Genomic DNA, 27,696 nt, shown 5'->3' with positions numbered 1-27,696 from the left:
TACCCCCAATCAAGATTATAACTCAGATGTTTATAATTACTTCTGTCATAATACACAGGGTTAAAAAAAACTGGTATAAAAACTTTTAAAATAATTTACATATCAAAAACAATTTGGAATAAAACTAGGGATAAAAAGAAAAAGTCATGATAGTGTGGATAATTTAACAGCAAATAGTGCAGAAATGAACACAAATTTGTAAGTGCCTATTTTTTTCTATATTTTATTACTTTAAAAAAAATGGCTCAGATAAGAAACTTAAAATACCCAGTAAAACAAGTATGAGGATTCATTTTGTGAGATGTATTGCAGAGGAAAAGAATGGGCAAATAATTTAAAGATATTTATTGATTCAGACTTTCCAGAAAATTTTTTTCAAATCACCAAAAGCCAATACTTCTCTCTGCTCTCACTGCCACGCCATTTGTTTCCACCCCAAATAAGGAAGTAACACATACTTTTATAACTAATCAGTTTGTGACAGCTATGATTCTCAAATGCTTTTTTAGACATACAAGTAAGGTCAAAGTTGCAAACCATATGGAGCGATTAAAAAACCTGACTCGGCAAAGTCTTACTCTAACTGACCCAACAACCTTTCGGCTGGATTTGGCCTTTTCAGGCTACAGATAACTTTGCTCAAGAGCCCTGTACCTATCGGAGGGCTCTCATCGATGCTCTTAACACCGCAAGCACGGGTGCTAAGGCCCACGGCCACCATCGACAGCTCGGCACAGACAGGAGACCCGCCGATTCCGTGTTACTCCTTAACAGATTTCTCTTCTCCGCTCTCTTCATCAGCTTCCTCTTTTTCCTTGTAAGAATCCTGGCTGTTCGTATCAATAAAATGATTTTCTTCCCCATTCTCTCTTTCTTCTATTTTTTCTTCTTCATCAAAGCTGGAGGAAGAAATTGATCAATCTTTCAAAGGAAAAATGATTTGGTTTAAAGGTCAACAAACCTTTGGCACTGTATGCCATCAAGAAGTCTTCCTTCCTCGAGTGTATGAGCTCCGATTTATCAAGAAAACTCTATGAAACTGCCAATTGGGAACTAATCTATTTCAAACCTTGACTGGCTCTTTAAACTTAATTTGAAATCATCTTATTATTTTCATCGTTTATGTCAGTCAGAAATTTAAATTATTCTGCTTTAAAAACAAGATACTTCATTACCATGTAATATTTTGAATGTGTCAAGTATTAAAATATCAATGTTTTACAATAGTTTACATGTATTTTGTTAGATTAAAAGATCTTTTAAAAATAGAGGACATAATTTTATGCTTTCTGGCAGGTAAGAATTTTTTCAAAGGTAAATAATTTAGACATCTTATATATGTTACCTTTCTTTATCTTCAATGAAACGCTTCATCTCTTGATTGCTGAAGTACTCAATTATTTTTCCACTTTGGCCTTTCTTTGAAACAAACTCGTCAGATAGTCCTAGTGCTTTTAGGGTATTAGAATAATGCTTTTCTGCTGCCATTCTTGCATTTTTCTATAGGAAAGACAATCCTTTTTAGAGGAGAACAAAAGACTTCAAATTTCCATTAAAAATATATGGGTTAAAAGCTCCAGTGAAAATTAAATCCCATAATCACAGGTGGCTGACAGTATGCAGACCTTCTGACCAGCAATCCCACCCCCAGACATATACCCGGAGAAGCTCCCACATATGTGCCCCAGAAGACCTGTACCAAAACCCTCGGGACAGTACTGTTTGTAACAGCCCCAAACTGGAGACAACCCAAAAATCTCTCAACGATAGGACGGATAAATAGTGGTATACTCATACAACAGAGTAAAATAAAGCAATGACAATGAATGAACTCTAGTTGTACATGACAACATGGATGGATCCCATGAACATAATACTAAGCAAAAGCAGCAACACACAAGAGAATACATATAGTATGTATGATTCATTTACATGAAATCCCCAAACGGGCAAAACTAAACTATACTGTGTAGGGATAGGTACAAAGGATAGTAAGACTGCAAAACACAAACAACAATAATAGCAAAAACAAGGAAATGCTAATCTCAAAAATTAGAATGGTGGTTACCTCTAGGGAGCGGGAGGGGGTTTTGATGTGGGAAGGGCACATAGGGTTTCTGGGGTGCTGGCAATGTTCTGTTTGCTAACCTAGGTAGTAGCCACATGAGTTTTGACCTATAGTTATTCTTTACACTCTACCTGTTTTATATACTTTTTAAAAATACACTTTTATGACTGTTCAAGACTATCTGGAAAAACCAGGAAGAAAATAAGTTTGTGATAGTTGTCAGAGGGTTCTTTTATGTACCACTGTAATTTTTATTCTTTACTTGCCATATCTCTAATCTATCAAGGATGACAAAATCATCACTGTTGTTACCTCTACTCTGGAGGAATCAACGGATACAGAAAAAAGAACAAGAATTTAGAACTGGGTTCAAATCTCCAGAAAGTTGTTTCCTGGCTTTGGGACCTGTAGAGTTGTGATGACCCTCTCACACCTGAAGCAAGTCAGAAGTCATCGGTTCCTGAGACCACAGGCTTTCCAGGGTCACAGGCTTTGGTCCCCTTTTACCTCTTACGAGTATAGGGCCAAGAATTGCCATCTGGACCTTCAACTGAAGCAAGGTGACTAGGAATGGGCCAGTTCCAGTGCACCAATGGCACCCCATATTGGAAAGGGTGTGGGAGAGCACCCAGTCTCACCCCCAAATTTAACAAACAAGGAAACTAAAACACTCCTTCCACCACCACTAAAGTCCAGCAGTTTGCTTAAGGTCACAAGGATAGTGAGTGGTAGAACCAAGTCTCTTGACCATTTCCTGGGTCTTTTCCACTCTACCATGCAGCTTTCTCTAAGTAGCAGCGCTCATCCCGGAGTTCGAAGGTAGCTTAAGCCTGACTTCAGCAATGCAGCTGTCAGATATTTATCTGCCTAGAGTGACTCCAGCATAACGAGGGACCAGAGCATCTAGTGTTCCATGGCAGAAACCAAGATAGCAAAGACTGATTACAATGGATAAACTGTCACCAGTGATTTCCTGATGATCTGGAAAACTGAAAATGCACTCAACTGTTGCTAAAATGCACCCACTATGAATAACAATTTTTAGAAAAGTTAATAAAAATGCATCCAGAGGGGCGCCTGGGTGGCTCAGTCAGTTAAGTGTCTGCCTTCAGCTCAGATCGTGATCCCAGGGTACTGGGATTGAGTCCGACATCAGGCTCCCGGCTCAGCGGGGAATCTGCTTCTCCCTCTCCCCTTCCCCCGTGCTCCGTGTTCTCTCTCTCTCTCGAATAAATAAATAAAATCTTTAAAAAAAATGCATCGAGAGGCTATGAACACCAACACACAAGCCCTGAGGAACTGAAAGTCATGGCAAAGTGAGAAGATAAGAATTATGCCCCAAAGACTGTAAAGAAACCCCAAACCTAACTCTAAATGCATTAAGAACAGTATATGCTGATGTAAGCAAATTAAATATAAAAGAGATTAAAATGATACCAAAGTCAGTGCTCATAAGTCTTCATCTGATTTTGGTTTAGAATTTAGAATCTACTCAATTAGTAAACCCTGTGATTTCCAAGAAACAGGACAACATGGTTTGTTCTGTCCCAGATCATAGGCTTACTCTGCTAGAGAATAACTCAACAACAGCAAGATCACAATTAACACTAATAAATGGATAATGCACAAAGTTGTGAGTGAATTTATTAAATAACAGCTGTTAATTAGCAGCAATAGTCACAGCAAAACAGACTGCAAGAAAAAACTGCACTAATTTATGTTAACAAAACCAAAGCAATGGTGAGTCACTGCCAGTCACTCTATATATAGAATTAATTACCTTTTACTATTTTGTATCAAGGTGAATAGCATATAATTATTCTTAATTGAAATAAATATTTCCTCCTTGCATTTCACCATGCAAAGAATTGCACAGACTATGAGATTAAAGGAACAATTAAAATAACCGTATGGGGGCACCTGGGTAGCTCAGTGGGTTAAGCATCTGACTTTGGCTCAGGTCATGATCCCAGGGTCCTGAGATCGAGCCCTGCATCGGACTCCTTGCTCAGCGGGGAGCCTGCTTCTCCCTCTCCCTGTCTACCACTTCCCTTGCTTGTGTTCTCTCTTGACAAATAAAATCTTTGAAATAAAATAACTATGATTATTTTACTATCAAAGATTGCAAAAAAAAATTAGTGTTGCTTCTTCAGGAAACCAAAATAACATGCAATGATGAAAATTTGTGCCCCCATGTGAAGGGGGAAAATACTTATTTTCCATAACCATAAGTTTCATTTATAGTATTTCTTCCACTTACTTAATTACTGCATACTTCTTTTGTTAACAAGTCCTCACGGGAGGTAGCGGGTCATATATGGAGAGAGAAAAGTGTTTTCGGACAAAAAGGGACCGGAATATGTGAGGGCCAGAAGTGGCAGAAGTAGAACCAGCTGTGAAACTGACCTATGCTTTGGACATTTAACATTTCTCTGTGGCTTTAATTTACACACGCTACTTATTTTGCCTCACATTCTCTGGGCTCAGAAGCAGCGGGAATTCACAGCACGGCACAACGGCTTACTCAGGCTGAGAGCATTACTAACAGGTCAGGGCGGCGCTCTCCCCCCCTCTCCCCCAGCTAATCCAAGAAAAAAAAACAAGAGGTCATTATCTGATCCTAACAGTTTTGGTTCAACAAATGTTTATTAACATCTCCTCTGTGCCAGACGTTATTCTAGGTGCGAGGTGCTGGGAATACAAAGATTTGACCACGACCTTTAAAACAAACTAGCTAGAAGGGAAGAGAGATCCCGAAACAGCTAATTCCCATGCAGTGTAGCAGGAGCGAAGACAGAGGCATGCAGAGGGTAAAAAACACCGGAAAGGGCACCTGATCCTACCTGGGAAACAATGCAAGAAGTGATTTAATACGGACTTGAAAGATTAGGAGGAAAAACAGGAAGAGGCGCTAAGAGTGTTCAGCGACAGAATGAACAAAGATTTCAAGTTTGAAACTAGTAGTCTGGTATGGTCTCAGAGTAAAGGGTGTCCATGGTGAGGGGGTGGGGGCAGTGCCGGGGTTGATGAATTTGGTTTAGTATTTAGAATCTACTCAATTAGACGTTAACAGGGATCAGAGTATAGAGAGTTCTATACACTATGCTGAGACTCATGGAGGTATTTTCTGGGAGAAAGCAGGACAGTATTAGTCTTAAGTGTTCGGAAGCAGACGGATTTGGGTCCAATCCTAGTTAAATTACTGACTGACTATAAAACTTACTAGTTACTTACCTTCTTTGAACTTCAGTTTTTTCCTCTGTAATACAGGAATACCCACTTTGTAGTCCTGTTTGAAGAAGTCAGTGACAAGACCTCTTGCTACCATTCATTGAAAATGAGAACGAGTAGAATCAGTGAAAATGCATGACTGTCACTGTTACCAGAGGTTATTTACTACCTATCCAGGGTTAATGTTTTGGCAACCGAACGGGAATGGTAAGCTGAAAATATAATGGGTGGCTTTGCAAAAAGCAAGGCCGGAAAACAGTCAAACCATTACAATAACTCAGGAGATAATAGAGGGTTCACGTAGCATTTCACCATCAGGAATGGAGAAAGGCAGATCCAAAAATTATTTGGGAAGAAAACTTGTCAGGTCTCTCAGTGACAACTGAAAGGGGGAGTAAAAATGGTTCCCAGCCACCAAAATTGTGGCCCAACAAAAATAGGAAGTTAAAGAGGAAGGCAAGATGAATGTGTGGGAAATCTGCGTAGGTAAAACCACCGACAAAAAGATAGAACACTCTGCAGTTGGGAGTTGGAAATGACTGCTTTGAGCTAAAAGTCAATCACTTTCCACTAGGTAATACAGAATTTTTCTGTATTTTTCCCTCTAAAGTTGAAACTGAGATATTAAAAAAGAAACCCACCCCTTAAGATGAAAAGTATTACATAAAATTATATCCAAATCTGTAAGTAGAGGGTTCCCATAACTCTGAGAGACTGAATATGTAAATTCACCTATAATACATGTCCCTGTCCTCAGTGCATCATTGAGAAGGGCGGTCCTGTAATGCTGCCAGGAAGCTCCAAACGCAACAGCTTGAAATTCACAACACAGCACCTGTAACCTCCAGTGATTCTATTGTTAGCTACGTCACCCATAAGAACACCTCCCTTGTGAGAACAAAGGAGAAGATGATGCGAAATGGATATCTCTCAGGGGAAGACTGTAAAACCGACTATAAATTTAGTAAAATCAGGACTCACCATCCATAGGATCAAATTATTTTCCCAATGAAAAGGAAGTCCTTTCAGTAATTGTAGATAAGAATGAAAATTATAGACTCACTTAAAAAAAAACCGATCAACAAAATGAAAAGGCAAGCTACTGAATGGAGAAAATATTTGCAAATGATATATCTGATAACGGGTTAATATCTAAAATATATAAAGAACTCATACAAGTCAATAGCAAAAGCCCAAATAATCCAATTTAAAATGGGCAAAGGATCTGAATATATACATTTTTCCAAAGAAGATATTCAAATGGTCAACAGGTACATGAAAAGGTGCTCAACAGCACTAATCATCAGGCAACTGCAAATCAAAACTACACAATGAGGTATCGCCTCACACCTGTTAGGATGGCTAGGATCAAAAAGACAAGAGATAACAAATGCTGTGCTAGTGAGGATGTGGAGAAAAGGGAGCCCTTGGGCACTGCTGTAAGAATTAGTACCACCGCTATGGAAAACAGTATGGAGGTCCCTCAAAAAGTTAAAAACAGAAATACAATACAATCCAGCAATACTCAACTTCTGGCTATTTATCTGAAGGAAAGAAAATCGCTATGTTGAAGAGATATTTGTACCCTCACACTCAATGAAGCATTATTTATAATAGCCAAGATGTGGAAACAAGGTAAGTATCCGTCAAAAGATGAATGGGTAAAGAAAATGTGGTATATGTGCAAAGGAATACTATTCGGCCATTAAAAAGGAAGTCCTGTCATAGGCAACAATCTGGATAGACTTTGAGGACTTTATGCTAAGTGAAATAAGTCAGACAGAGGAAGACAAATGCTATCGATCTCACTTATATGTGGCATCTAAAAACAAAAACAAAACAAACTCATAGAAAAACAGATCAGATATGTGGTTACCAGGGGCTAGATGAAGGTGGTCAAAGGTATAAACCTCTAATTATAAAATAAACAGGTACTGGGAATGTAATGTACAACATGAGGACTGTAGTTGATACCAACTGTATGGCACATTTGGAAGTTGCTAAGAGAGAAAATCCTAAAACGTCAGATTTTAGTAAATCCTAAAAGTTTGGTACCTAATGAGGTGTGGGTTATTAACCAAACTTACGGTAGTAATCGTCTTGCCATATATGTATGTCAGGTCACACGTTGTACATCTTAACCTTCCACAGTGCTCTAGGCCAGTTACAGCTCAATGACACCGAAAAAAGAACTGGCAGAAATAAATCTGATTCCATTAGCATTTGGTTTCATTTTTTAATTCTTCAAAGACTTCCAAATCACAGCATGAAGACTCACCTTAATACACGGCTAAGTTGGTACTAAAAAAAAAAAAAAAAAAAAAAAAGACCAGCCACGAAACCCAGGTTGTGCAGCTCTCACTTTGAGTGTGACTGCATTAGCAGCATGCTCTTTACCAAGCTGACACGTCTCCTCAACAAGGGCTGACGGGCAGATCTAAGCGAAAACGTACTTGACTGATTTGATGAGGCGGTCACAAAACCAATAATATGTCTCAATAAACTATATAAGAAAAATGGACTGTGAGTTAGGAGCTAGAGATGTTAAAAAAAAAAAAAAGCTGACCGTAGCCTTAAATTCCAACAAACACAACCTGAGCGACTCTTTCAAATAGTAGCGGCCTGTGTTTTAATTTTTCTTCTCTTTCTTCTAGTTCTCGTCGGTATTCTCTCATCCTTTCCTTTTCACTCTTTCTAAAATCAAATAAAAGGAATGGAATTTTAAAAAGAAATAGTAACTTACACATATAACATTTAGCTCAGCTGATAAATCAGGAATTAAATTACGAGCACGGCTTACAGTTTACCGTAATTCCTTCCCTAGACTGGTGAAAGTCTATGGAATGCAGAATAAAAACCCTAGGCTGTGAGAGCACACATTTTACATCCTGGGAACAGTCTGGATATTCTGATGTTTCTGAAATTTTCAAGACATAATATATTAAATATGCTTTAAACTGGCTTGAAGAGATGAATAGATGCCCTCTTAACTCAATTTTAAGTGCAGAAAACCAAGAAAATTCAGTCCAAATTAGGTATCTTCTCTTTAAGGAATTTCTTCTGAAAATCAAGACCTTGCTCTTCTTTTTCTCCCTAAACAAGTTCTCCTACAGGTTGGTGGCAAAGGTAATTAAATGGGAGCAGGTCAGGGGAAAATAGGGAGTAAAGGGATAGGACATACAGAGGAAAAGGAACCAAATACATAAATTCACGGTAAATGTACTTACTATTTGCACAAGATCTTATAATGAATAAAATACTCTATTTCCTTTCTGTAAAACATACTAACTCTACTAAGGTAATAAGATTTCACGGATTAGAGAAAATAATTGTACTATAGAATGGTAATTATGCTTAACTATACACAAACTTGGTATTACGAAAAATTCAGTTTACTTTCTTAGGGTGAACAGTATATTTCTAAAAATTTTTGCTCAAGTTCATCAAATTAAGCTCCATCACTGAATTACACTGATATACATTATAAGGAATATAAACATAATATACATTATAAAGGAATATAATTATTATTACAAATAGTATGTATTTAAAAAGGAACACTCATAATTAAAAGCAAATATAGATTGGGGGGGTACTTATAAATCAGATTAAAAATTAATAAACTGTATTACTTACCGAGCTTTGGGGGAGATATTTTCCTACTTAAACATGAACATTTTTACATAAAAATGTTCCTCTGGAACACTGGTTTTCAAACTTTATACTGCAGAATTCCAGTGTTCTGTGAAGGGGTTCTGCAAATATTTTTATTTATTTATATTATATTTATATTAAAACTGCAATGAAATGCAACGCACAGCACTAAACACTTACACACATGTGTTAATTGACACATCACATAATTGGTGTTAATTAACATCAAAATGTTAATATGTGATATCAGATTTCATGCAGACCTTAGAACAAAGCTCTTTGAAAGATCTATTTATTAAAGAATATTCTGGGATTACATGGCGAACTATTAAAAAAGAGCTTTATCTGTATGAATCAGGATTTTTCTATGTTTATACTGGAATTAAAATAAAAAACTTAAAAAAAAAAGATTTTTCTCAATATTGTACTGTGCAATCAAAAATAGTATAAATAAGGGGCCCCTGCCTGGCTCAATCAGTAGAGCATAGAACTCTTGGTCTCAGATCGTGTCACATTTAGGCCCCACATTGGGCACGGAACTTACTCAAAAAAAAAATAAAGAAAGAAAGAAAAAGAAAAGATTAGATACTGACATAAGGTTACAACTATTAACTATGGCCATGCTAGTAAACGTTTCTGTTCATCAACATGGCATTATGGTCCTCCCCATGAGGTGACGTGAGTGAGTGGGTGTGAATACGTATGTGTGTGGACGCTGAGTCTAAGTGGTAGCAACTTGAATCCAGAAACTAAAATACGAATTAATCTGTTCCTATATTGTATCCGCTGATTAAAAAAGAAAGTTTGAAAACCAGTGATCTGGAGGTTCAGGATTCTTTTATGATACCTGAGAGATAGGACTCTGGATTTTGACATTTGAGCTAAACTTTGATGTGAGTCATAAGCCTTAGCCCGGATTGTCAGGAGTTTCTGCAATTCTTTCAGTCTTTGCTTCTGCTTAGTTAGGATCCGATTTCTCTCTTCTTCCAACATTTTCTTTTCCTCAAGTGATCTCCTGAGGGCAACAAACTAAGGCTTAATTCCCTTTAAGCCAAAGAGAATGTTGTGTAGCAAAGATTTAACACAGGAAAATTCAAATGTTGAAAAAAGGCGACCTTTTGAGAAGGCTCTGACTTGCGAGACTGGAAATCAACAGGCTGACTAATCTTTTCTATCCCCGAAGATTCATAAAATGGAAAATATATTAATTTCTTAGGAGAACACCCTCTGGCAAAATGCTCTATCTTATATAGTAAAATATATGACCAAATATAATTTCTTCAGATTTTCGAACTGACCGACATTAAAATCATCGGAGCTACAAACACTACTTCAGCAGCCATGAGTCAGCTGGTACTACGTCCTAGTCATTTACCTCGTGGCTTGTTCTCTTCCTCTGGAAGCTACTGTGGGCATCGGAGGGTTGCAGTTACAAGGCACAGGCTTTGCACTTGCACTTCTAACTGCTGGCTTGTGCCTTGGAGACAGACTGGGCCGTGTTTCTTTCAAAAGTTCTTCATTGGCTGCAACGTCTGCCGCAATTTTCTCTCTTTTAGCGGATGTATTGGAGGCCGCGTGAAGATCAGATGGTTTATGGCCGGTGAGGAGTTTTAAACACTTCTGTTCTGAGAGGTGTTTCTGGTATCTCTGAGGATGGTCTTCAAAATCAGCAGTCTGGCATCTAAACTTGTGTTTACCCTTCAGCTTTTCAGCCTGTCCAGGACACTTGAGCTTCCTCGGAGCACTTGTGTGACCTGACCTACAAGGCAGAGGGGATGAATTCTGTAGAAGCTCTTGGGCTCTCAGCTGGGTCATAATGTCTCTGTAGAGCTCTTCTTCTTTTAACTTTTCATTGGAGGTTGAGCCATAAGTAGATCGGGGTATAGGTCTGGCCTTAAATCGATTTGTTTTCTTTTTAGACTTACACAAGTCTCTCAGCTGCTTTTCCCGGATTGCTTGCTTCTGCTCCTCCCTTGCAATAAACTTAAATGGCTTTTGTGAGGCCAAAAGAGCTTCTTTGGTTTTTTCCTTCAAACATCTCCTGCGTTCTTCATTTTGCTTGACTATGTCATGATAAAGGGGGAGAAAGACGAATGCAGGAACCGGATTGGCTCGGAATTTTTTCTTACACTCTGATTCCTCTTCTTGTTTTTTGAGCAGTTGGCGTACCGTTTCAGTGTCTGATTTAGATTTCATGTTCTCTTCTTTTTTCCTCTGTTCCCGGATCATCATTTGAAAAGGCTCAGGTACTGTAATCTTTGGCACCCATTCTCTTGGTTTCTTCTTTGTTTTTTCAACTGCTGGGAATTTAGCATCTTTGTACTGAATATAATCTTCAACAGAAAAGTTTGTCCACATGTTGTTGATGAGCTCTTCAGCATAGCTCAACACCCTCTTTTTCTCAGGATACTCTTTTTCTGAGTTGGGCAACTCATCTTCAGAGGAAGACATAATCAAGGAGGAAGACTGCCCTAAATCAGGCTCTGAAAATGATGTCATTAACGAGACAGGGTGATAGGAGTTCTTTTCTGAATCAGACCTAAATGAGAAGAATAATTAAGTTACATTATCAGTTGCATGTGACCAAATATAAAAATTAGGAACTATAAGATCAAGGTATAATCAGTTAGAAGATAGGAACTGGACAGAGAGGCCTTATAATTATCATTTTTATTTAGAATAGAGCTAAGAGACACCTATAAAAAATCTAATTCAATTCCCTCATTTCACAGGGGAACCTGAGACAGCAGAGACTCTTTGCGGCTAACCTCTATTAAATTCTTCACATGTTTTCCAGAGTCACCATCCCAAAACATACATCTAGTCACATCACTCCCCTTCCTGAAACTTTTCTATTATATCCCATTGCAACAAAGTCTAGATTATAAAGTCCTTCAAGACTAGCCCCTTTTCTGGGGTGTCTTGCTGGCTCAGTCGGTTAAGCGTCTGCCTTCGGCTCAGGTCATGATCCCAGGGTCCTGGGATCAAGCCCCACATCGGGCTCCTTGCTCAGCGGGGAGTCTGCTTCTCCCTCTCCCTCTGCCTCTCCCCCTGGCTTGTGCTCTCTCTTGCTCATTCTCTCTCTTTCTCAAATAAATAAATAAATCTTAAAAAAAAAAAAGAAAAGAAAAAGACTAGCCCCGGTCTACCTTTCCTGTTTCACCTCTTGCCTTTCTCTACCTCCAGTTACCAATCTTAAGTCATGTCCAACCACATGAAGTTCCTCACACATACCATGATTTCTCATGCCGCTGTGCCTCTGCACACATGGTTTGTGTTGCCTTGAAGCCCACTCCTTGCTTCCTGCATCTGCTACAGCTACTCCTCCTTTAATACTGGACTTGGATAGGATAGTTCCATAGAAAATTCCTGCCTGCATCCCTGTACCAAAACCATGACATGATCAGTTGTTTCTTCCTGTCTCCATAACACTGTTACATCATGTTGTATCACAATTTTTGGTTCTCAGCTAGTCTTTGAGCTCCTTAAGGGCATCTTGATTTTTGACCCCTCAGTGCCCAGGCAACTTCTGGCACACAGGAGATGCACAATTAGCACTGACCAACTGGCTGAGTTAAGGGACCTGTCTCAAGTTTCAAAACAAGAGAGTTCATAGCAGAAATGGGTCCAGAAATTATAGACTACTTTGAAAACCTGAATCAGATTTATGTCTTAGTCCTGAACTCTGTGTGTGTGTGTGTGTGTGTGTATACACACATATACATATGTATGTGTGTGTATTATTTATTTTTTTGAGTAACAGAAGTGGGAAAGTTTATCAAAGCAAAAAGTACACTCTTGAGGGGCGCCTGAGTGGCTCAGTCGTTAAGCGTCTGCCTTCGGCTCAGGGCATGGTCCCAGGGTGCTGGGATCGAGCCCCACATGAGGCTCCTTTGCTGAGAGCCTGCTTCCTCCTCTCCCACTCCCACTGCCTGTGTTTCCTCTCTCGCTGGCTGTCTCTCTCTGTCAAATAAATAAATAAAATCTTTAAAAGAAAAAAAAAGGTACACTCTTGAGTTACAAGAGCAGAAGCACTCAAGAGAGAGAGCTATACCTGTACTTTATATTTTTAATGAGCACATGTTTTGTTGTTGTTGTTTTATTTTATAAGCAGGCTCCATGCTAGGCATGGAGCCCAACACAGGGCTTGAACTCACAACCCTGAGATCAAGACCTGAGTTGAAATCAAGGATAGGATGCTTAACTGACTGAGCCACTCAGGTGCCCCTGAGCTCATGTTAATCCACATGATGTAAAGGGTTTTTAAAATTAAATTTTAATATTTATCATTTAAAAATGGCCTAGACTAGAGGCGCCTGGCTGGCTCAGTTGGAAGAGCATGCAACTCTTGATTTCGGGTTGTAAGTTCAAGTCCCACATTAGATGTAGAGACTATTTAAAAATAAAATCTTTAATAAATAAAAATAAAAATGGCCCAGACTAAATATTTGATACGTATCTCCAGTTCTATGAGTGACAGTTCAGAGAGAAAAGACTAAATACCACCAATGACTCTCAAAACAAGCAGCCATTGGTGGATAAGCCATTACACATTTCAAATAAAATCCAACCTCTGTATATCATTAAAAGTACAAAGGATAGTCGAGAGAAAATATTCGGAAATAGTTTTGTTCTGCACTTTTAAGTATACATTTTACGGCCCACAAATAACGTTATGTACAAACTCACCTGGAAGAGACACTAGAAACTTCTTCCCTGATGATCACTGGCTGAACTTCTTTTAAATTTAATTTATTCTGGTACATCTTCTCTAACTTTGCCATAGTTTCCAAGTGGGCAGCTTTCAGTTTTTCTAGCTCCCTAAAATACTCTTCATTAGAGTGGTATATATCAGAAAAGTTCACAAAGTCCTCATCACTTATACGTGTTTGTTCATCCACCTCAGAAATGTTGGTGTTAAAATCAGCCTGGTAGGAGGAAAAAAACCTGTTATATGGTGTTTAGAACTGAAAGACAAATTAAGCTGACACCAATTCCCAATGCTGCTTCTTAAAGTGTACACTTAATTAGGTTATACATTACTTGTAGGCTACATACGCATAATGGATTATAAGTTATTTGTGGACTATGTACATTTTCCCCTAATGACATTTTGTTAAGAATAAGAGACGGGGGGGCGCCTGGGTAGCACAGTCGTTAAGCGTCTGCCTTTGGCTCAGGGCATGATCCTAGCGTTCTGGGATGGAGACCCGCATCAGGCCCCTCTGCTGGGAGCGGGCTTCTTCCTCTCCCACTCCCCCTGCTTGTGTTCCCTCTCTCGCTGGCTGTCTCTATGTCAGATAAATAAATAAAATCTTTAGAAAAAAAAAAAAGAATAAGAGACAGGGCACCTGGGTGGCTCAGTCAGTTGAGTGTCTGACTCTTGATTTTGGCTCTGGTCATGATCTTGGGATCGTGGGATTGGGCCCTGAGTCAGGGAATCTATTTGAGATTCTCTCTCTCCCTCTGCCCCTCCCCTCCTTTCTCTAAAATAAATGAATGAATCTTAAAAAAGAAAGAAAGAAAGAAAAAAAGAAAAGAAAGAGCGAGAGAGAGACAGAGAGACATCAAGTTGCCAGGAAAGAAATGCTATTTAATTCATTTTACATAGGATGGTTAAATTCCCAGGTCATGTACTAACCCATTAACCAGAACAGGGTAGAACCAAACCACCCTTTATAAAGAACCTCCTTCTGAGTTGTAAGTTTTAACGGAGATGAAGAAAAACAGTTCTTCCTGCTGCAAACCAGCCAGACACAGCCCAACACCCTCCCCTAGCTGGGCTCCTGCAGTGTGGGCCTCAAGGATGTGCTACTGAAGAAAAGACAGTGAAAGAGAGAAGTCAGGGAAATGGGAGAATGGGGACAGGGGAATGGAGGGAACAAATTTCTCATTGGCTCACCAAGGAGCCAGGGAGAAGGTCTCCTAGATGCCTCAGGAGGGAACAGGATGGTGTGGGAGGGGGTAGGAGGGCCCATCAGAACAGCCACTTCTGTGGGCAACAGCTCCCATGAGTGACAGAGTCTTCGGGGGTGACAAGAGAACAAGAGTAGTACAGTATAGTAACTACACACAGTGCAGCTATGCTATTGACAGGTCATGCCTAGAAGGGTCTATCTTCCTCCCTCACTCCTTTCGTATACATTTCAATGTTCTTTTTTTTTTCTTTTAAGATTTTATTTATTTGACAGAGAGAGAGAGAAAGAGAGCGCACACGTGAGCAAGCACAAACAGGGGGGATGGCAGGCAGTGGGAGAAGCAGGCTTCCTGCTAAGCAGGGAGCCTGATGCAGGGCTCGATCCCAGCACCCTGGGATCATGACCTGAGCCGAAGGCAGATGCTTAAACGACTGAGCCACCCAGGTGCCCCCTTTCAACGTTCTTTAACTGAAACAATTAAGGAGATAAAATCCCATTTTCTGTATAAGTAAAAATTTTTAAAATATTTTCTCAGTTGAGAAACAGTTGAAATTATTTGTGAGGCTATGCATAAAGGGCTGCTGACCATGGTTTTAAATTTAACCTACTGCCTGAAATAGACTCAAAATGAAAAAAGCATATTTGCCATAGAAAATTATAGACACATAACAATCTGATAAGACTCTAGAAAACAAAATTGAGTAGCTTCTCCCAGCAGGAAAATTCATAACATCAATTGTATACAAATAGTTACAGGTATGGTGTTTTGTTTGTTTGTTGTTGTTGTTGTTGTTTTTTAATGGACTAAAAACAGTGCACAAGAGGCCAGTGTTACACCACCTGGGGTAACTTAAAGAAAGCAAATGGGGGCGCCTGGGTGGCACAGTGGTTGGGCGTCTGCCTTCGGCTCAGGGCGTGATCCCGGCGTTGTGGGATCGAGCCCCACATCAGGCTCCTCTGCTGTGAGCCTGCTTCTTCCTCTCCCACTCCCCCTGCTTGTGTTCCCTCTCTCGCTGGCTGTCTCTATCTCTGTCAAATAAATAAGTAAAATCTTTAAAAAAAAAAAGAAAGCAAATGAAGGAAAATAAGTTTTCCTCAAAAGAACTCATATGCAGAAATTTATTACCAACAAATTTATGACTCAGAGAATTGCTTTATATATGTCCTACAACTCAAGTAAGAGAATTCTGATATTTTCTGCTGTTTCTGTATGTGCTCCTCACCATTACTTTCTTAGCTGTGGGGATGAGAACTTTGTTAACTTCCCCAGTCATTAAATATTTAGAGACATCCAGCACTCAGCTGGCTCCTGAAAGATACAAATCAGATAAAAACTCCACCTTCCAGAAGCTTCCAGCTAGTGTTGCAGAGGACATGCAAATAAATCAATAGCAGACTTTGAATGAGACAGAACTCCCAACCCCTGCCCACAAGCTGCTCCCAGCTGAACAGGGAAGACAAATGAGTGACCACGTATGTCACGATATAAGACACCATGAGAACTCATAGAAAGAATGCCTAACTCTGACTAGGGAGAAAGAAGACAGAGAACTTACAGAGGTGAGTCAGACTGGAGACATAAGGATGGGTGAGGACAGTGTGCCAAATCAAGGAAGCAGTGAAAAACAAAGAAATCTGAGGCACTACTAGCAGGTAGTGTGATCTTAAGGAAACTGAGGCTCAGAGAAGTTAGGTGACCTGCCTGCATTCACACAGCTCGTAAGTAGCAGAGCTGGTATTCAATCCCAAATCTGTTAGGCTCCAAAGGCACACCGCACTCCTCCTGAAGGCAAAAGGGGTTTTTTAGCCACAAGTGGAAGGAACAGGCATTATGTGCTCAGAGAGAGGTAGTCTGAGTGGCAGTGGGGAACAGGATATGTGGAACCCAGAGGAGGGTGGGAAACAAGGTGAAAAAGGTAAGTCAAGAGCCCCAGCCAAGAGACCAGGTGTCCAGGCCATAGCCAACAGGAGCCTTGAAGAATGTGAGCAGAAGAGTGACATAGTAATGCTCAGAAGGAGTCTTTTTTTTTTTTTTTTTTTTTTTAGATTTTATTTATTCATTTGAGAGAGAAAGACAGAGAGAGCACAAGCAGGGGGAGAGGCAGAGGGAGAAACAGACTCCCTGCTGAACCAGGAGCCTGACATGGGGCTCGATCCCAGGACCTGGAGATCATAACCTGAGCAGACACCCAAACATCTTGGCCACCCAGGCGCCCCAGAAGGAGTCTTCTCGTGGCAAGTAGGAGCGAGTGAAGGAAGCTAAGTTTGGCAGTAGTTAATGGGGTATTGCAAAGGTCTGAGTTAGAGATATGAAGGGTAAAATAAAGGGAGCAATGCCAGGGACAAAAGAAAGGAGGCTGCCTTGGGAGATCTGGGAGGCTGAAGTGTCAACTTGATAATGACCTGGGTTGTGGGCAAGAAAAAAGATTTCTGTTTGGAGTGCTGTCTGTCTAGGTAGATGGTGGTGCTGTCACTCATCGATACAGGGAATACAGTGGAGAAGTGTTTTAGGGAAAGGAAACTAATCTGCCTAATCTGTCTCAGACACACTGAGTTTGAGGGGATAGTAGGGCAGCCAGATGTCCAGGAAACCAGGGCGGGTGGAATATATGTGGAGAGTTGGTAATAAGGGTGGGCTGGAGAGGGAGATATGGCAGGTAGCAGTGCACACAAAAGTGACAGGTACAGCTTTAGATGTGGATAAGGTTGCCTAGGGAGAATGAAGCACTGAGAGATGAAAACCTGAGGATGGAAATGCTGGCATACACCAACATTTAAATAAGCAGGGTAAGGAGGACTGATATGAAGGAGAAAGCGGTCATGAGAGATACAAAGACCAAGTGATAACAGTATTCAAACAAAAGGAACTTTGGTTTGGTTTGAGTTTGGAAGATAAAGGAAGGCTTCCTGGAGGAGGTGATATTTGAGATGAGTCAAACCATGGAAGAATCTGGGGGGTCAGAGAGAGTATAGGGGGAAAAAGGAAAAGGGTACTCAAACTTCCAGATGAAGCTAAATGACATTAGTAAAAGCAGCAGAGGTGGACAATATGGTGGGGAGCAAGGTGCACAAAGTTGCAGGATAAGAGGAGAGCAAAATGCATAAAGCAATTTTGGGGAGCAAGCAGGAAGTGGTTCCCATTTCTCATCTAACTACTGGCTCCCAACCACTCACTGGTTACCTGGTTTCAGCTTCCTTATAACCCTTCAATAAGAAACACCCGTATGGAAGTTAAATCACTTTTCAGTTTGGAGCGTTGTCATGCCTTGGGAGAAAGATTACAGGCATGGTGGTAGAATTCTCATTCAAGCCTAGGTTCTGCACTTCGTAGCCATGTGACATGGGCACTTACCTTCTGAACATCAATGTAGTGACACATAAAGTAGGTGTGCAGGTGTTAAACTATTGTCTCTTGGCTCCAATGCCACCCTTCAATACCCTGCTATGTGATGCTGGGGATGGGGTTCTGCAGTGTTTCTGCTTTGCCAGCTGTTCCCCACTAGGCTCTGCCAAAAGAAAGACTAGAGGGAAACTGCAAGGCTGGAAGAGGAAGGGACTTTTATTCTTTCCTGTTAGTTCTCTGTCTGCTTGAGCCTCCCCAGCAATGGTTCTTCCCCTGGGCAGCAGCAGTTCACTCTAGTAGCAGCACCTGATTCCAGTTTGCAGTTTTTCCAATGCTCACAGAATCAGCAAAATCACCTCCGGACCTTTGCACCTGCTGTTCCCTCTCCCTGAACGCTCTTCCTCCAGATATTTGCATGGCTCACTTGCTCACTCCTTCAGGTCTTAATGAAATGTCATCTTCTCAACAAGTCTTCACTGACTACCCTATTTGAAATTACAACCTCTCCCCCCACTCATTGTCAGCCTCCCTTTTCTGCTTTATTTTTTTCATAAGTACTCACCACCAACTGACATTCTACATGACTTTACTTGTGTATCGTATGCCTGTCCCTACAAAAAGGGAAGCATCATCCTTGTCTTTGTTCATGGCTGTGTTCCCAGTGCCTAGAAAGTTCTTGGCCAATGGCAAATACTCAAGAAATATTTGTTGGATGAATGAATATAAACTAAAAAAAATATTAAGTTTCCACAGGGAAAAGAAGATAGGTATTTCCTCACAGAAGACTGAATCTTTTGAAGAAATACTGGCTGCCCTAAAGAGCTATATTCTACTCAGTATTGAGGAAAGGGCTCATTTTCCAAAAACTACAATTAAAACCAGGAGGATATTCCAAAGAACTGTTTTTGGCAAAAGCATCTGTACGCTCGTCATTCTTTCTTTCAGAATGTCCCTTAAAAGGAGGCCCTAGAACAATCATTTTCACAAAAAGGATAAAATATATTTGGACCTGGAAAAACTGTTTGAAAAGTTCTAGAAGCATGAGTAGCTTTTGACAAGATGGTGCAGGTCTCACAAACTTTACTTAGGTGCTGACTTTTGCCCACTATCCATTCCATTTCAGCGTAATAGTTTTAATTTTTTAGATAAACTGATCTCACAGTGTTTTATCTAAAACAGGTGAATGGTTAATAAGCAACTTCCAATTCTAATGTCATCTTTATCTCCACACAGAAGAAAATATTTAGTAAATCAAATAACGTAGGCCAAAGACATTATTTTCCAAGAACCTAAAATAGCATGCTTTCCCTTTAAATGTTCAGCTTTCTATGGAATGTTGTACATGTAGCCACCAGATTAGAGGATAATCTTCCCTAGGTTGGCTTGACCCATTTAGATAATGACTCCTAGCACATGTTGCTTCATTAGTAACTAGCACTCATAATTATCTGTGTTTTAGTCTATGTGGTATCATCTGCAGTTCTGGAATTTTTATTTAAAAACTTCTTTGCATTGAAAAGATTTCTAAGGAATAAGGTAGATATACATATACTAGCATGGATAAACCCCCAATAAATATAAGACAAAATGCAAGCTGCAGAACAATATGTATATACAAAATGTGACCATATATTACAATATCATATACACAGGAAACAGAAAAAAGCCCAGAAGACTATATATTGGTTTCAAAACAGTGGCTAACCAATGGGAGGAGTCAGATTTTCTTTTTTGTGGGAGAAGTGTTAAAAGGGCCTGTGTCTTATTTGTAGCATTTGACATTTTTTAAGATTTTATTTTTAAGTAACCTCTACACCCAAACTGTGCTCAAACTCACAAGCCCAAGGTAAGAGTCACATGCTCTACTGACTGAGCCAGCCAGGAGCCCTTGTAGCATTTGAAATTTTAAAAGGAGAATGTGTTCATATGTTATTTCCATAATTGAAATGTAACTTAAAAAAATAAAATGAGGGGCGCCTGGGGGCTCAGCAGGTTAAGCGTTTGACTCTAGGTCTCAGCTCAGGTCTTGATCTCAGGGTCCTGAGTTCAAGCCCATTTTGCGTGTGGAGCCTACTTAAAAATAAATAAGTAAAATTAAAAAATAAAAGAAAATAAAAAGTGTGTTTTGTGAATATTAATACTAAATTAAAAACTGAACAATATCTGGGGTGCCTGTTTGGCTCAGTCGATGGAGTGTCTGACTCTTGATTTTGGCTCAGGTCCTGATCTCAGGGTTGTGAGATCGAGCCCTGTGCCAGACTCCCAGCTCAGTGCGGAGTTGGCCTCAAATTCTTTCTCTCCCTCTCCCTCTGCCCCTTCCACTATCTCTCTCAGATAAATAAATCTTAAAAAAAAAAGGGAACCTGCCACCCCCCCAAAAAAAACCGAACAATTTCTTTTCTTAAAAGATTTTATTTATTGGGGCGCCTGGGTGGCACAGCGGTTAAGCGTCTGCCTTCGGCTCAGGGCGTGATCCCGGAGTTATGGGATCGAGTCCCACATCAGGCTCCTCTGCTAGGAGTCTGCTTCTTCCTCTCCCACTCTCCCTGCTTGTGTTCCCTCTCTCGCTGGCTGCCTCTATCTCTGTCAAATAAATAAATAAAATCTTAAAAAAAAAAGATTTTATTTATTTGAGAGAGAGAGAGAGCACAAGCCGGCAGAGGGGCAGAGGGAGAGGGAGAAAGACTCCCCACTGAGCAGGGAGCTCAACACAGAGCTCGATCCCACTGAGCTAAGGCAGACGCTTAACTGGTGAGCCACCCAGGTGCCCCCAAACTGAACAATTTCTAATGGACACTTGGTCTGCCTAGCACTTCCCCTTCCTTCCTTCTGAAAGGTGGCTCTCACTTTCCCCAGCTCTTCTACCTGCTCCCACGGACCCAGCCCCCAACTTCCCATGAGAACTCTTCTATTTCTTTAAGAAAACAGAAACCATCAGAGGGAAGTTCATTCATCTTCCCATCTACAAAACTGCCCACTTTTACAGCCCTTTTCTCCTTTCCTCCTGTTTCAGAGATGAAATATCCTTTCTCTTAGCAGCATTTAACCCTTTTCCTCATCACTAAAACCAGTGAATGGGAAACTTACACCCCTTGTGATAACCCTTCTACCACTGTAGTTGGTCCTTAATCTCTTTTGTTCCCTTTTCTCTACCTGACTATTAAACGCTAGGTTCTTCTTCTCCTTTTTTTTTCTTTTAAGATTGATTTATTTATTTTAGAGAGAGAGTGTGAGCGTGAGCGGTGGAGAGGAGCAGAGAGAGAAGGAGAGAATCTCAAGCAGACTCCCTGCTGAGTGTGGAGCTGGAGGGAAGGGGAGGGCTCTATCTCACAATCCTGAGATCACCACCCAACCTGAGCTGAAACCAAGACTCAGACACTCTACCGGCTAAGCCACCAAGGCACTTTTTTTTTTTTTAATATATATATATATATTTTTTTTATTTTTATTTTTTTTTTATTTTTATTTTTTTTAAGTAGGCTCCATGCCCAAAGTGGTGCCTGAACTCAGGACCCTGAGATTAAGAGTCCCATGCTCCACCTACAGAGCCAGCCAGACACCCCTTCAATGCTATGTTCTTCAGAGTTCTATACTAGGTCCTTTCTCTTCTTTTTCTACACTCTCTCCCTAAATGACTTCATCCTTTCCCATAGTCTTAAAAATGCTGGAAACTCCCAGATAGAAGTCTATATAATCCAGACCCCAGGACTACGGTTTCATAGGCCCAACTGTTTCCTACATATTTCCACTTGGTAGTTTCACAGGCATCTCAAATTTACCCTGTTCAGAACTGAAACCCTGGGACGCTGGGGTGGCACAGTCGGTTGAGCGTCTGACTCTTGTTCTGGCTCAGGTCCTAATCTCAGGATTGAGATCTCAGGGTCGTGAGATCAAGCCCTGCTTCAGCTTTATGCTCAGTGCAGAGTCTGTTTGAAATTCTGTCACTCTCTTTTGCCCCTCCGGCTCATGCTCTCTCTCTAAAATTAATAAATAAATCTTAAAAAAAAAACCCAAAAAACTGAAATCCTGATTCCCCTCCAGCTTGTAAATCTATTCCTCCCCAAGTTATCCCCAATTCAGTAAATGGCATTACTTTTCATACACTGGTCAAACAAGAAACCTGGGAGTGAACATTCTTGATTTCTTCCTCTTCCTTGGCCTTCACATGCAATCTAACAGTAAGTCCTATCCATTCTAAAGAAATCTGTCCACTTCTTGCCACCTCTCCTGGACTAGGACCAAGCCACCAACCCTGGCCCCTGAATTACCACAAGAGCTTCCTAACCAATTTTCTTACTTCTGCTTTGTCAAAGCCTCCAATCATTCTCCAAAGAGCCATCAGTCGTCTTTTAAAAATGTAAACAGAAACATGTCAGATCTCTTAAAAGTCTTCAAGGACCTCCTGCTGTACCTGTACAAACAGTAAACACTAGCCTCCTTACCGTGGTCTAAAAGGCCCTGAATGATCAGGCCCAGCTAACTTCTCTAACCTCATCTCCTTCCCTGCCCCCTTCCTCACTACCCCTTCTCTCTTTTCAGATCCTTAATCACACAAAGCTCTTTTCTCTTCCTGTCTAAGGCTCTCTGCACATGATGTTCCCTCTGCTTGGAATGCTTTGTCTACCCCTAGTCTTCAAATGGCTGCTCTTTCTCATCTACCAGGCATTGACTTAAATGTTAATTCATTTAAGTAGGTTCCTGGCTACTTCTCTTTTTAATCATAGAAGCCTGCTCATTTCTTTCCCAGCATTTCTCATCTTATAATCATTTGACTATTCATTTTGTATTATCTAGCTTCCCTACCAGACTGGAAGCTTTGTGACAATGTGCTCTATGTCTGCTTCACTCACAACTGAATGAATAGTCAGTAACTAGCACTTAATAACCGCTTGATATTTGTTGAAAAAGGTTATCCCATTAGGAAAGTCAGTGAAACTTTAACTGTGAATATTAAAGAATATTGCTTTACCCATGTCATCATTAACCACATAACAAGGCCTATGGAGTGCTTTCTTCAACTGAGGCTAGAATCAAGGAACCTGCCTCAGAGTCCTGCAAAGGGTGTGTGGGAGGGGGATGGGGTTGGCTTTGGCAAACTAAAGAACTGAAAGGAGCCTACTGTAACAGTTGGTTCTCTAATCAATCTTTTTTTTCTTTTTTTTAAAGTAGGCTCCATGTCCAGCGTGGAGCCCAATGTGGGGCTTGAACTCAGAACCCTGAGATCAAGACGTGAGATCAAGGCCTGAGCTGAAATCAGGAGTCAGACACTTAACCAACTGAGCCACCCAGGCGCCCCTCTAATCAGTGTTGTGTGGTGCACGTAGTATCTGAGCTTACTACATTTTATAGATGACAAAGTTGAGACAAATTAATCTTTAAAAATCAAGGTAGAGACCCAAGACAAACTGTGAAGAAGACATGCTTGGCTCCTGGACCCTTTCCTGCCTTTCCAGGGCTTCTTCCTCCAACCGATACCCTCTGACTATCAGGTCTACTGCGGCAGCTCATCCAGGTTTGCTTTTGGACCCTCCATGTGTGGTAGTCTTAGAACAGTGTCAAACCCAAAAGACGTAGCACCCTTTTCTGTTTGCTTGATAGGATCCTGTCCCTTTAAAACTAGCTTATTAGATAAACTAATCTCTCCTATGGTACTAAATTTCTAATACAAATTTGCAGTTTAGCAGGGCACTCTGGAAGTATGCCAGCCACCTCAGAAATGACTGACTCCTCTAGCACAGCAAGCCAAAGGAGATTTAATCTTTGGATGAGTTGTTCAAATGACAGTCTCACTGGCAGTTGTTATTATTACGAATTTATATAAACTGTTTAGATATGACACACATTTTCTCATTTGGTTCTCCTAATATCCTGGTGGGATGAGAGAGACATTTATTACAGTTCTTTTACATATAAGGAAACTGAGATTGAAGAAAGTTACATCTTAGTATCACCTAGCAAATGGCAGAGAATGGAACCTAATCCAGGACTCCCAATCCTCTTCCACCATTCAAAACTTTTTCCTCTATCACTTTGCCTACTGAGATTTGTGTTGTGGGGAAGCTTTATCATGAATGAAACTGTTCCCAGGACTCTGACCCTGGTTCATGTTCAGGGTCTCAATCTGCCTTACTCTGGAGGATCTCAAGGAGTTTGTCTGTTGGTGAAATACTTACCATAAAAGGTGCTGCTACAGATTTTCTTATCAACAGTTTTAGTGTAAAAAGATTAGAATTCCAAAATATCTGGTGATTTTATTAGCCATAGACCATAATGTTTTGCATCTGAGAAGCTTTGGACAAATGGTATTAAGAATCTTTAACTGGTAGGATGCCTGGGTGGCTCAGTCAGTTAAGGTCTGCCTTGGGCTCAGGTCATGATCCCGTGGTTCTGGGATCAGTACCGCATCCGGCTCCCTGCTCAGCCGGGAGCCTGCTTCTTCCTCTGCCTGCCACTCCCCCTGCTTGTGTGCTTGCTCTCCCTCTCTCTGACAAATAAATAAATAAAAATCTTTTAAAAAAATCTCTAACTGGTGGGTAAGGAGATTTATATTGGTACATTGCTAGTTAAAATTCAATGTTCCCATCTCTTAAGTGAATAGAGCAGATGGCAGCCTCAGCCCTCTACCTGATGGGCAGGTGTTCACGACACATTTGACACTGAAAATTGATGGGTGAAAAGGCTTCTCACACTGAAGAGTCGTTTAGGAAAATGAAACCTCAGTAATTTGCTTCTCTGGATACTTAACTTTAATCTGTGTATGATCTGCCCACTGAACTAAATGATTTTAAACACCACCTCTCATGTACAATGTTGTATTAAAATGCACTAGTAACCAAGACTTTAAGGTGATAATAAAACACACCTGACAGCACAGCTGATTCACCTGAGTTTTATGGGTTATCCACTATGGGGTACATCAGTTTTCCACAAGCTGAAAAGAAAACGCAGTAACTACTTCCAACAGATGCTGGAGCAAAGTAAACTTCTGTACTTTATACTCTCTAGAAATAAATGCGCTCCAATAAATTTTTTCAATCTCTTTGTTGAAAATTAAAAGATTTTCCAATGCCTCCGTTTTGAGTATCTTCCATGGGGGCAAAGAGAAGGTGGCCGGTCAGGTTTACTGGGTAGGGAGGACCTGGACAGAGCATCGCGCGCGTTTTCCAGGCGGTGCCTCTGCCCAGCAGGGACGCGGACCAGCCCTCAGCCAGCGCCCGGCGGACACCCAGCCCCAGCCTACGTCCCGCCCCTGCATTACCCGCGCCAGCGCCGGCAGCACCGCCTTCTCTCCGTCTTCTTCCTCCTCCTCCTCCAAGGCCACAGCCGCCGCCACCGCCAGGGCCTCTAAATTGTCTTCGCGTTTGTATTGGGCGACCTGCGCTCCAGTGCTGGGATGTTTCAGGATTTCGAGACTGGAGGCCTCCAGTTCCGCCGCTGGGTGCGAGGCGGCCATCACCACGCCGCCGAGGCCTGAGCGCCCGCGCTGGCTCGGGGCGGGGGAAGCTGGCGTTGATTCAGGCACCCCGGCGGCTCCTGGCTCGGGGAGGGCGGTTACTAGGGGCTCAGTAACTAGGGACGCTACAGGGGCCGCGAGGGGCCAAAAGTCACTCAAACTCCCTTCTGGCTGCGGGAAACCCAAGCTGGGCGCTTCCTGGATAGTGGGAGTGAATACTGAGTCTTTCCTGGTTTAGAGGCTTGGCAGGCAAAACAGGGCACTTCTTCGCCAGCTTCGCGCCTCACCGCCTAAACGCACACTTCTCACATTATACCCGTGAAACAACTCGTTTTGTAGGAAAAAAATGTGCGCATTTTCATTTATTGAAATAATACGTTTGTTGAAGGCGGCGGCGGCAGAGGAAAGCAGATGGTATAATGTGGGGATCTCGCAGCATAGTTTGCATCTGCGACCTAACATGGCTCCCCCGGGAACCAGAGAATAAAGGGGGAGGTACATCCTACTTTGACTGACTTGAGAGCTCGCAGGAATCAACCAATCCGAGGCTGCTAGTTATCCCACGCGTTTTTTTTTTTTCTTAGTTTGGCCAATAAAAGCCCAGAGTTGGGTGGAGCCTGGCTCACCCACCAGTGAGTGGCACTGCAGGTGTAGGAACCGGGCGTTTCTGTTTGGGTCCATTAACTTTACGGTGGTTGGGTTTAAGTGTGCAAGCGCCCGACAGTAACCACAGACACACCCCATCTCCACCTCACCCCATCAACAGCTTCCCACTCAGGATTTGGGCGTTTCAAATGGCGACTTCCCTCTACATCATGTGGCTGTGGTGCAGTCTCAACCACCTGCTAAGTCCCTACTACCTCAGGCTGAGGCTGCTTTTACCTTCTCCCTGTCCTTCAGCCTCCTCCCACCACTAGCCCTACAACCAGCCATCGTCACCATAAAGTTAAAGTATGCAGCGCGTGCTGCCTAGAACCTGTGCGGTCTGAGCCCTTTTTCTTTTTTAATCTTTTTTTTTAAAAAGATTTTATTTATTCGACAGAGATAGAGACAGCCAGAGAGAGAGCGGGAACACAGTCAGGGGGAGTGGGAGAGGAAGAAGCAGGCTCATAGCGGAGGAGCCTGATGTGGGGCTCCATCCAATAACGCCGGGATGACGCCCTGAGCCGAAGGCAGACGCTTGACCGCTGTGCCATCCAGGCGCCCCTAATCTTTTCTTTTTTTAACCAAGCTTCAGACCCATCATGGAGATTGAACTCAGGACTCTCAGATCTAGAGTCACATGCTCTACTGACTGAGCCAGCCAGGCAACCCTGAGCCCTGTTTATCAAGCCTTTCTTGGACAATGGGCTGGAATGTGAGCACCTGCAAAATCCCCCATTTCCCCACCTACTTCAGGCTGTTCTTTGTTTTGGCTGAGACTTGCTTTGCCTACTTGAACAGATACTGGCTTGATTCCGAGTAGAAGCCAAAGCCAGAAGCTCACGATGTATGGATGCCCTAAGTGACCAGAGTAGGGACTTCTAGTTAATTCACATGCAGATGGTTCTGTGGCCACATGTGCCCTTCTTGGGATTTGGTGTAAGCCTGACCCCAAAACAGCAAGACAGGCCTACATGCTGAAGCACTGCAAATGGAAGATTAGAAGGAATGAGTGTGGAGGACACATTGTGTGTGTGTGTGTGTGTGTGTGTGTGTAGAAGAGCAGAAAAGTTTCCATTCACCAACAATATTCTATATTTGCAGATATCTAATGATATAGCTGCAAAGTATGTAGAGCAGAAATGGACAGATAGTGCAACAAGAACAAAATGACAAATCCTACATCAGGGGAAGAATCGTTTTTGTACTTTTGTATTGAGATGTAACATAACACGGTGAAGTGAACAGATTTTAAATGCATAGTTGGATGAGTTTTGACAAATGCGTACACTCATGAAATCATACCACTATAAAGATACAGAACATTTGCAGAGAAAGACAGATACCATGATTTCACTCATATGTGGAATTTAAGAAACAAAACAGA

General features: G+C 41.4%; 1 protein-coding gene across 2 annotated transcripts; it reads right to left on the bottom strand.

Annotated features, from left to right (window-relative positions):
- Positions 1 to 333: 333 nt before the first annotated feature.
- Positions 334 to 27,696, bottom strand: FAM161A (FAM161 centrosomal protein A). 2 transcript variants are annotated; one of them, XM_040623440.1, is made up of 7 exons: positions 25,473 to 27,696; positions 13,643 to 13,881; positions 10,329 to 11,492; positions 9,801 to 9,968; positions 7,894 to 7,993; positions 1,346 to 1,500; positions 334 to 899 (listed from the first exon to the last, which is right to left on the bottom strand). In XM_040623440.1, exons 1-7 carry the CDS (start codon positions 25,665 to 25,667, stop codon positions 761 to 763), a joined length of 2,160 nt encoding a protein of 719 aa, XP_040479374.1. In that variant the 5' UTR covers positions 25,668 to 27,696; the 3' UTR covers positions 334 to 760. The 2 variants fall into 2 exon arrangements, with proteins under 2 accessions (XP_040479374.1, XP_040479375.1); XM_040623441.1 differs by lacking the exon at positions 9,801 to 9,968.

Source organism: Ursus maritimus, unplaced genomic scaffold (assembly GCF_017311325.1).
Source record: "Ursus maritimus isolate PB19 unplaced genomic scaffold, ASM1731132v1 scaffold_6, whole genome shotgun sequence".
NCBI lineage: Eukaryota > Metazoa > Chordata > Mammalia > Carnivora > Ursidae > Ursus > Ursus maritimus.
Note: the sequence above shows the minus strand (reverse complement) of the source record. Positions and strands in the feature narration are given on the sequence as shown.

Excerpts from the sequence above, each read along its gene's own strand:
- FAM161A (XM_040623440.1), bottom strand. The coding sequence starts at position 25,667 with ATGGCCGCCTCGCACCCAGCGGCGGAACTGGAGGCCTCCAGTCTCGAA. Across the intron at positions 11,493-13,642 it reads GTTTCTAGTGTCTCTTCCAG|GTCTGATTCAGAAAAGAACT; the intron begins GTGAGTTTGTAC and ends CTTCTCATTTAG. Across the intron at positions 1,501-7,893 it reads TATTTGAAAGAGTCGCTCAG|AAAAATGCAAGAATGGCAGC; the intron begins GTTGTGTTTGTT and ends TCTTTCCTATAG.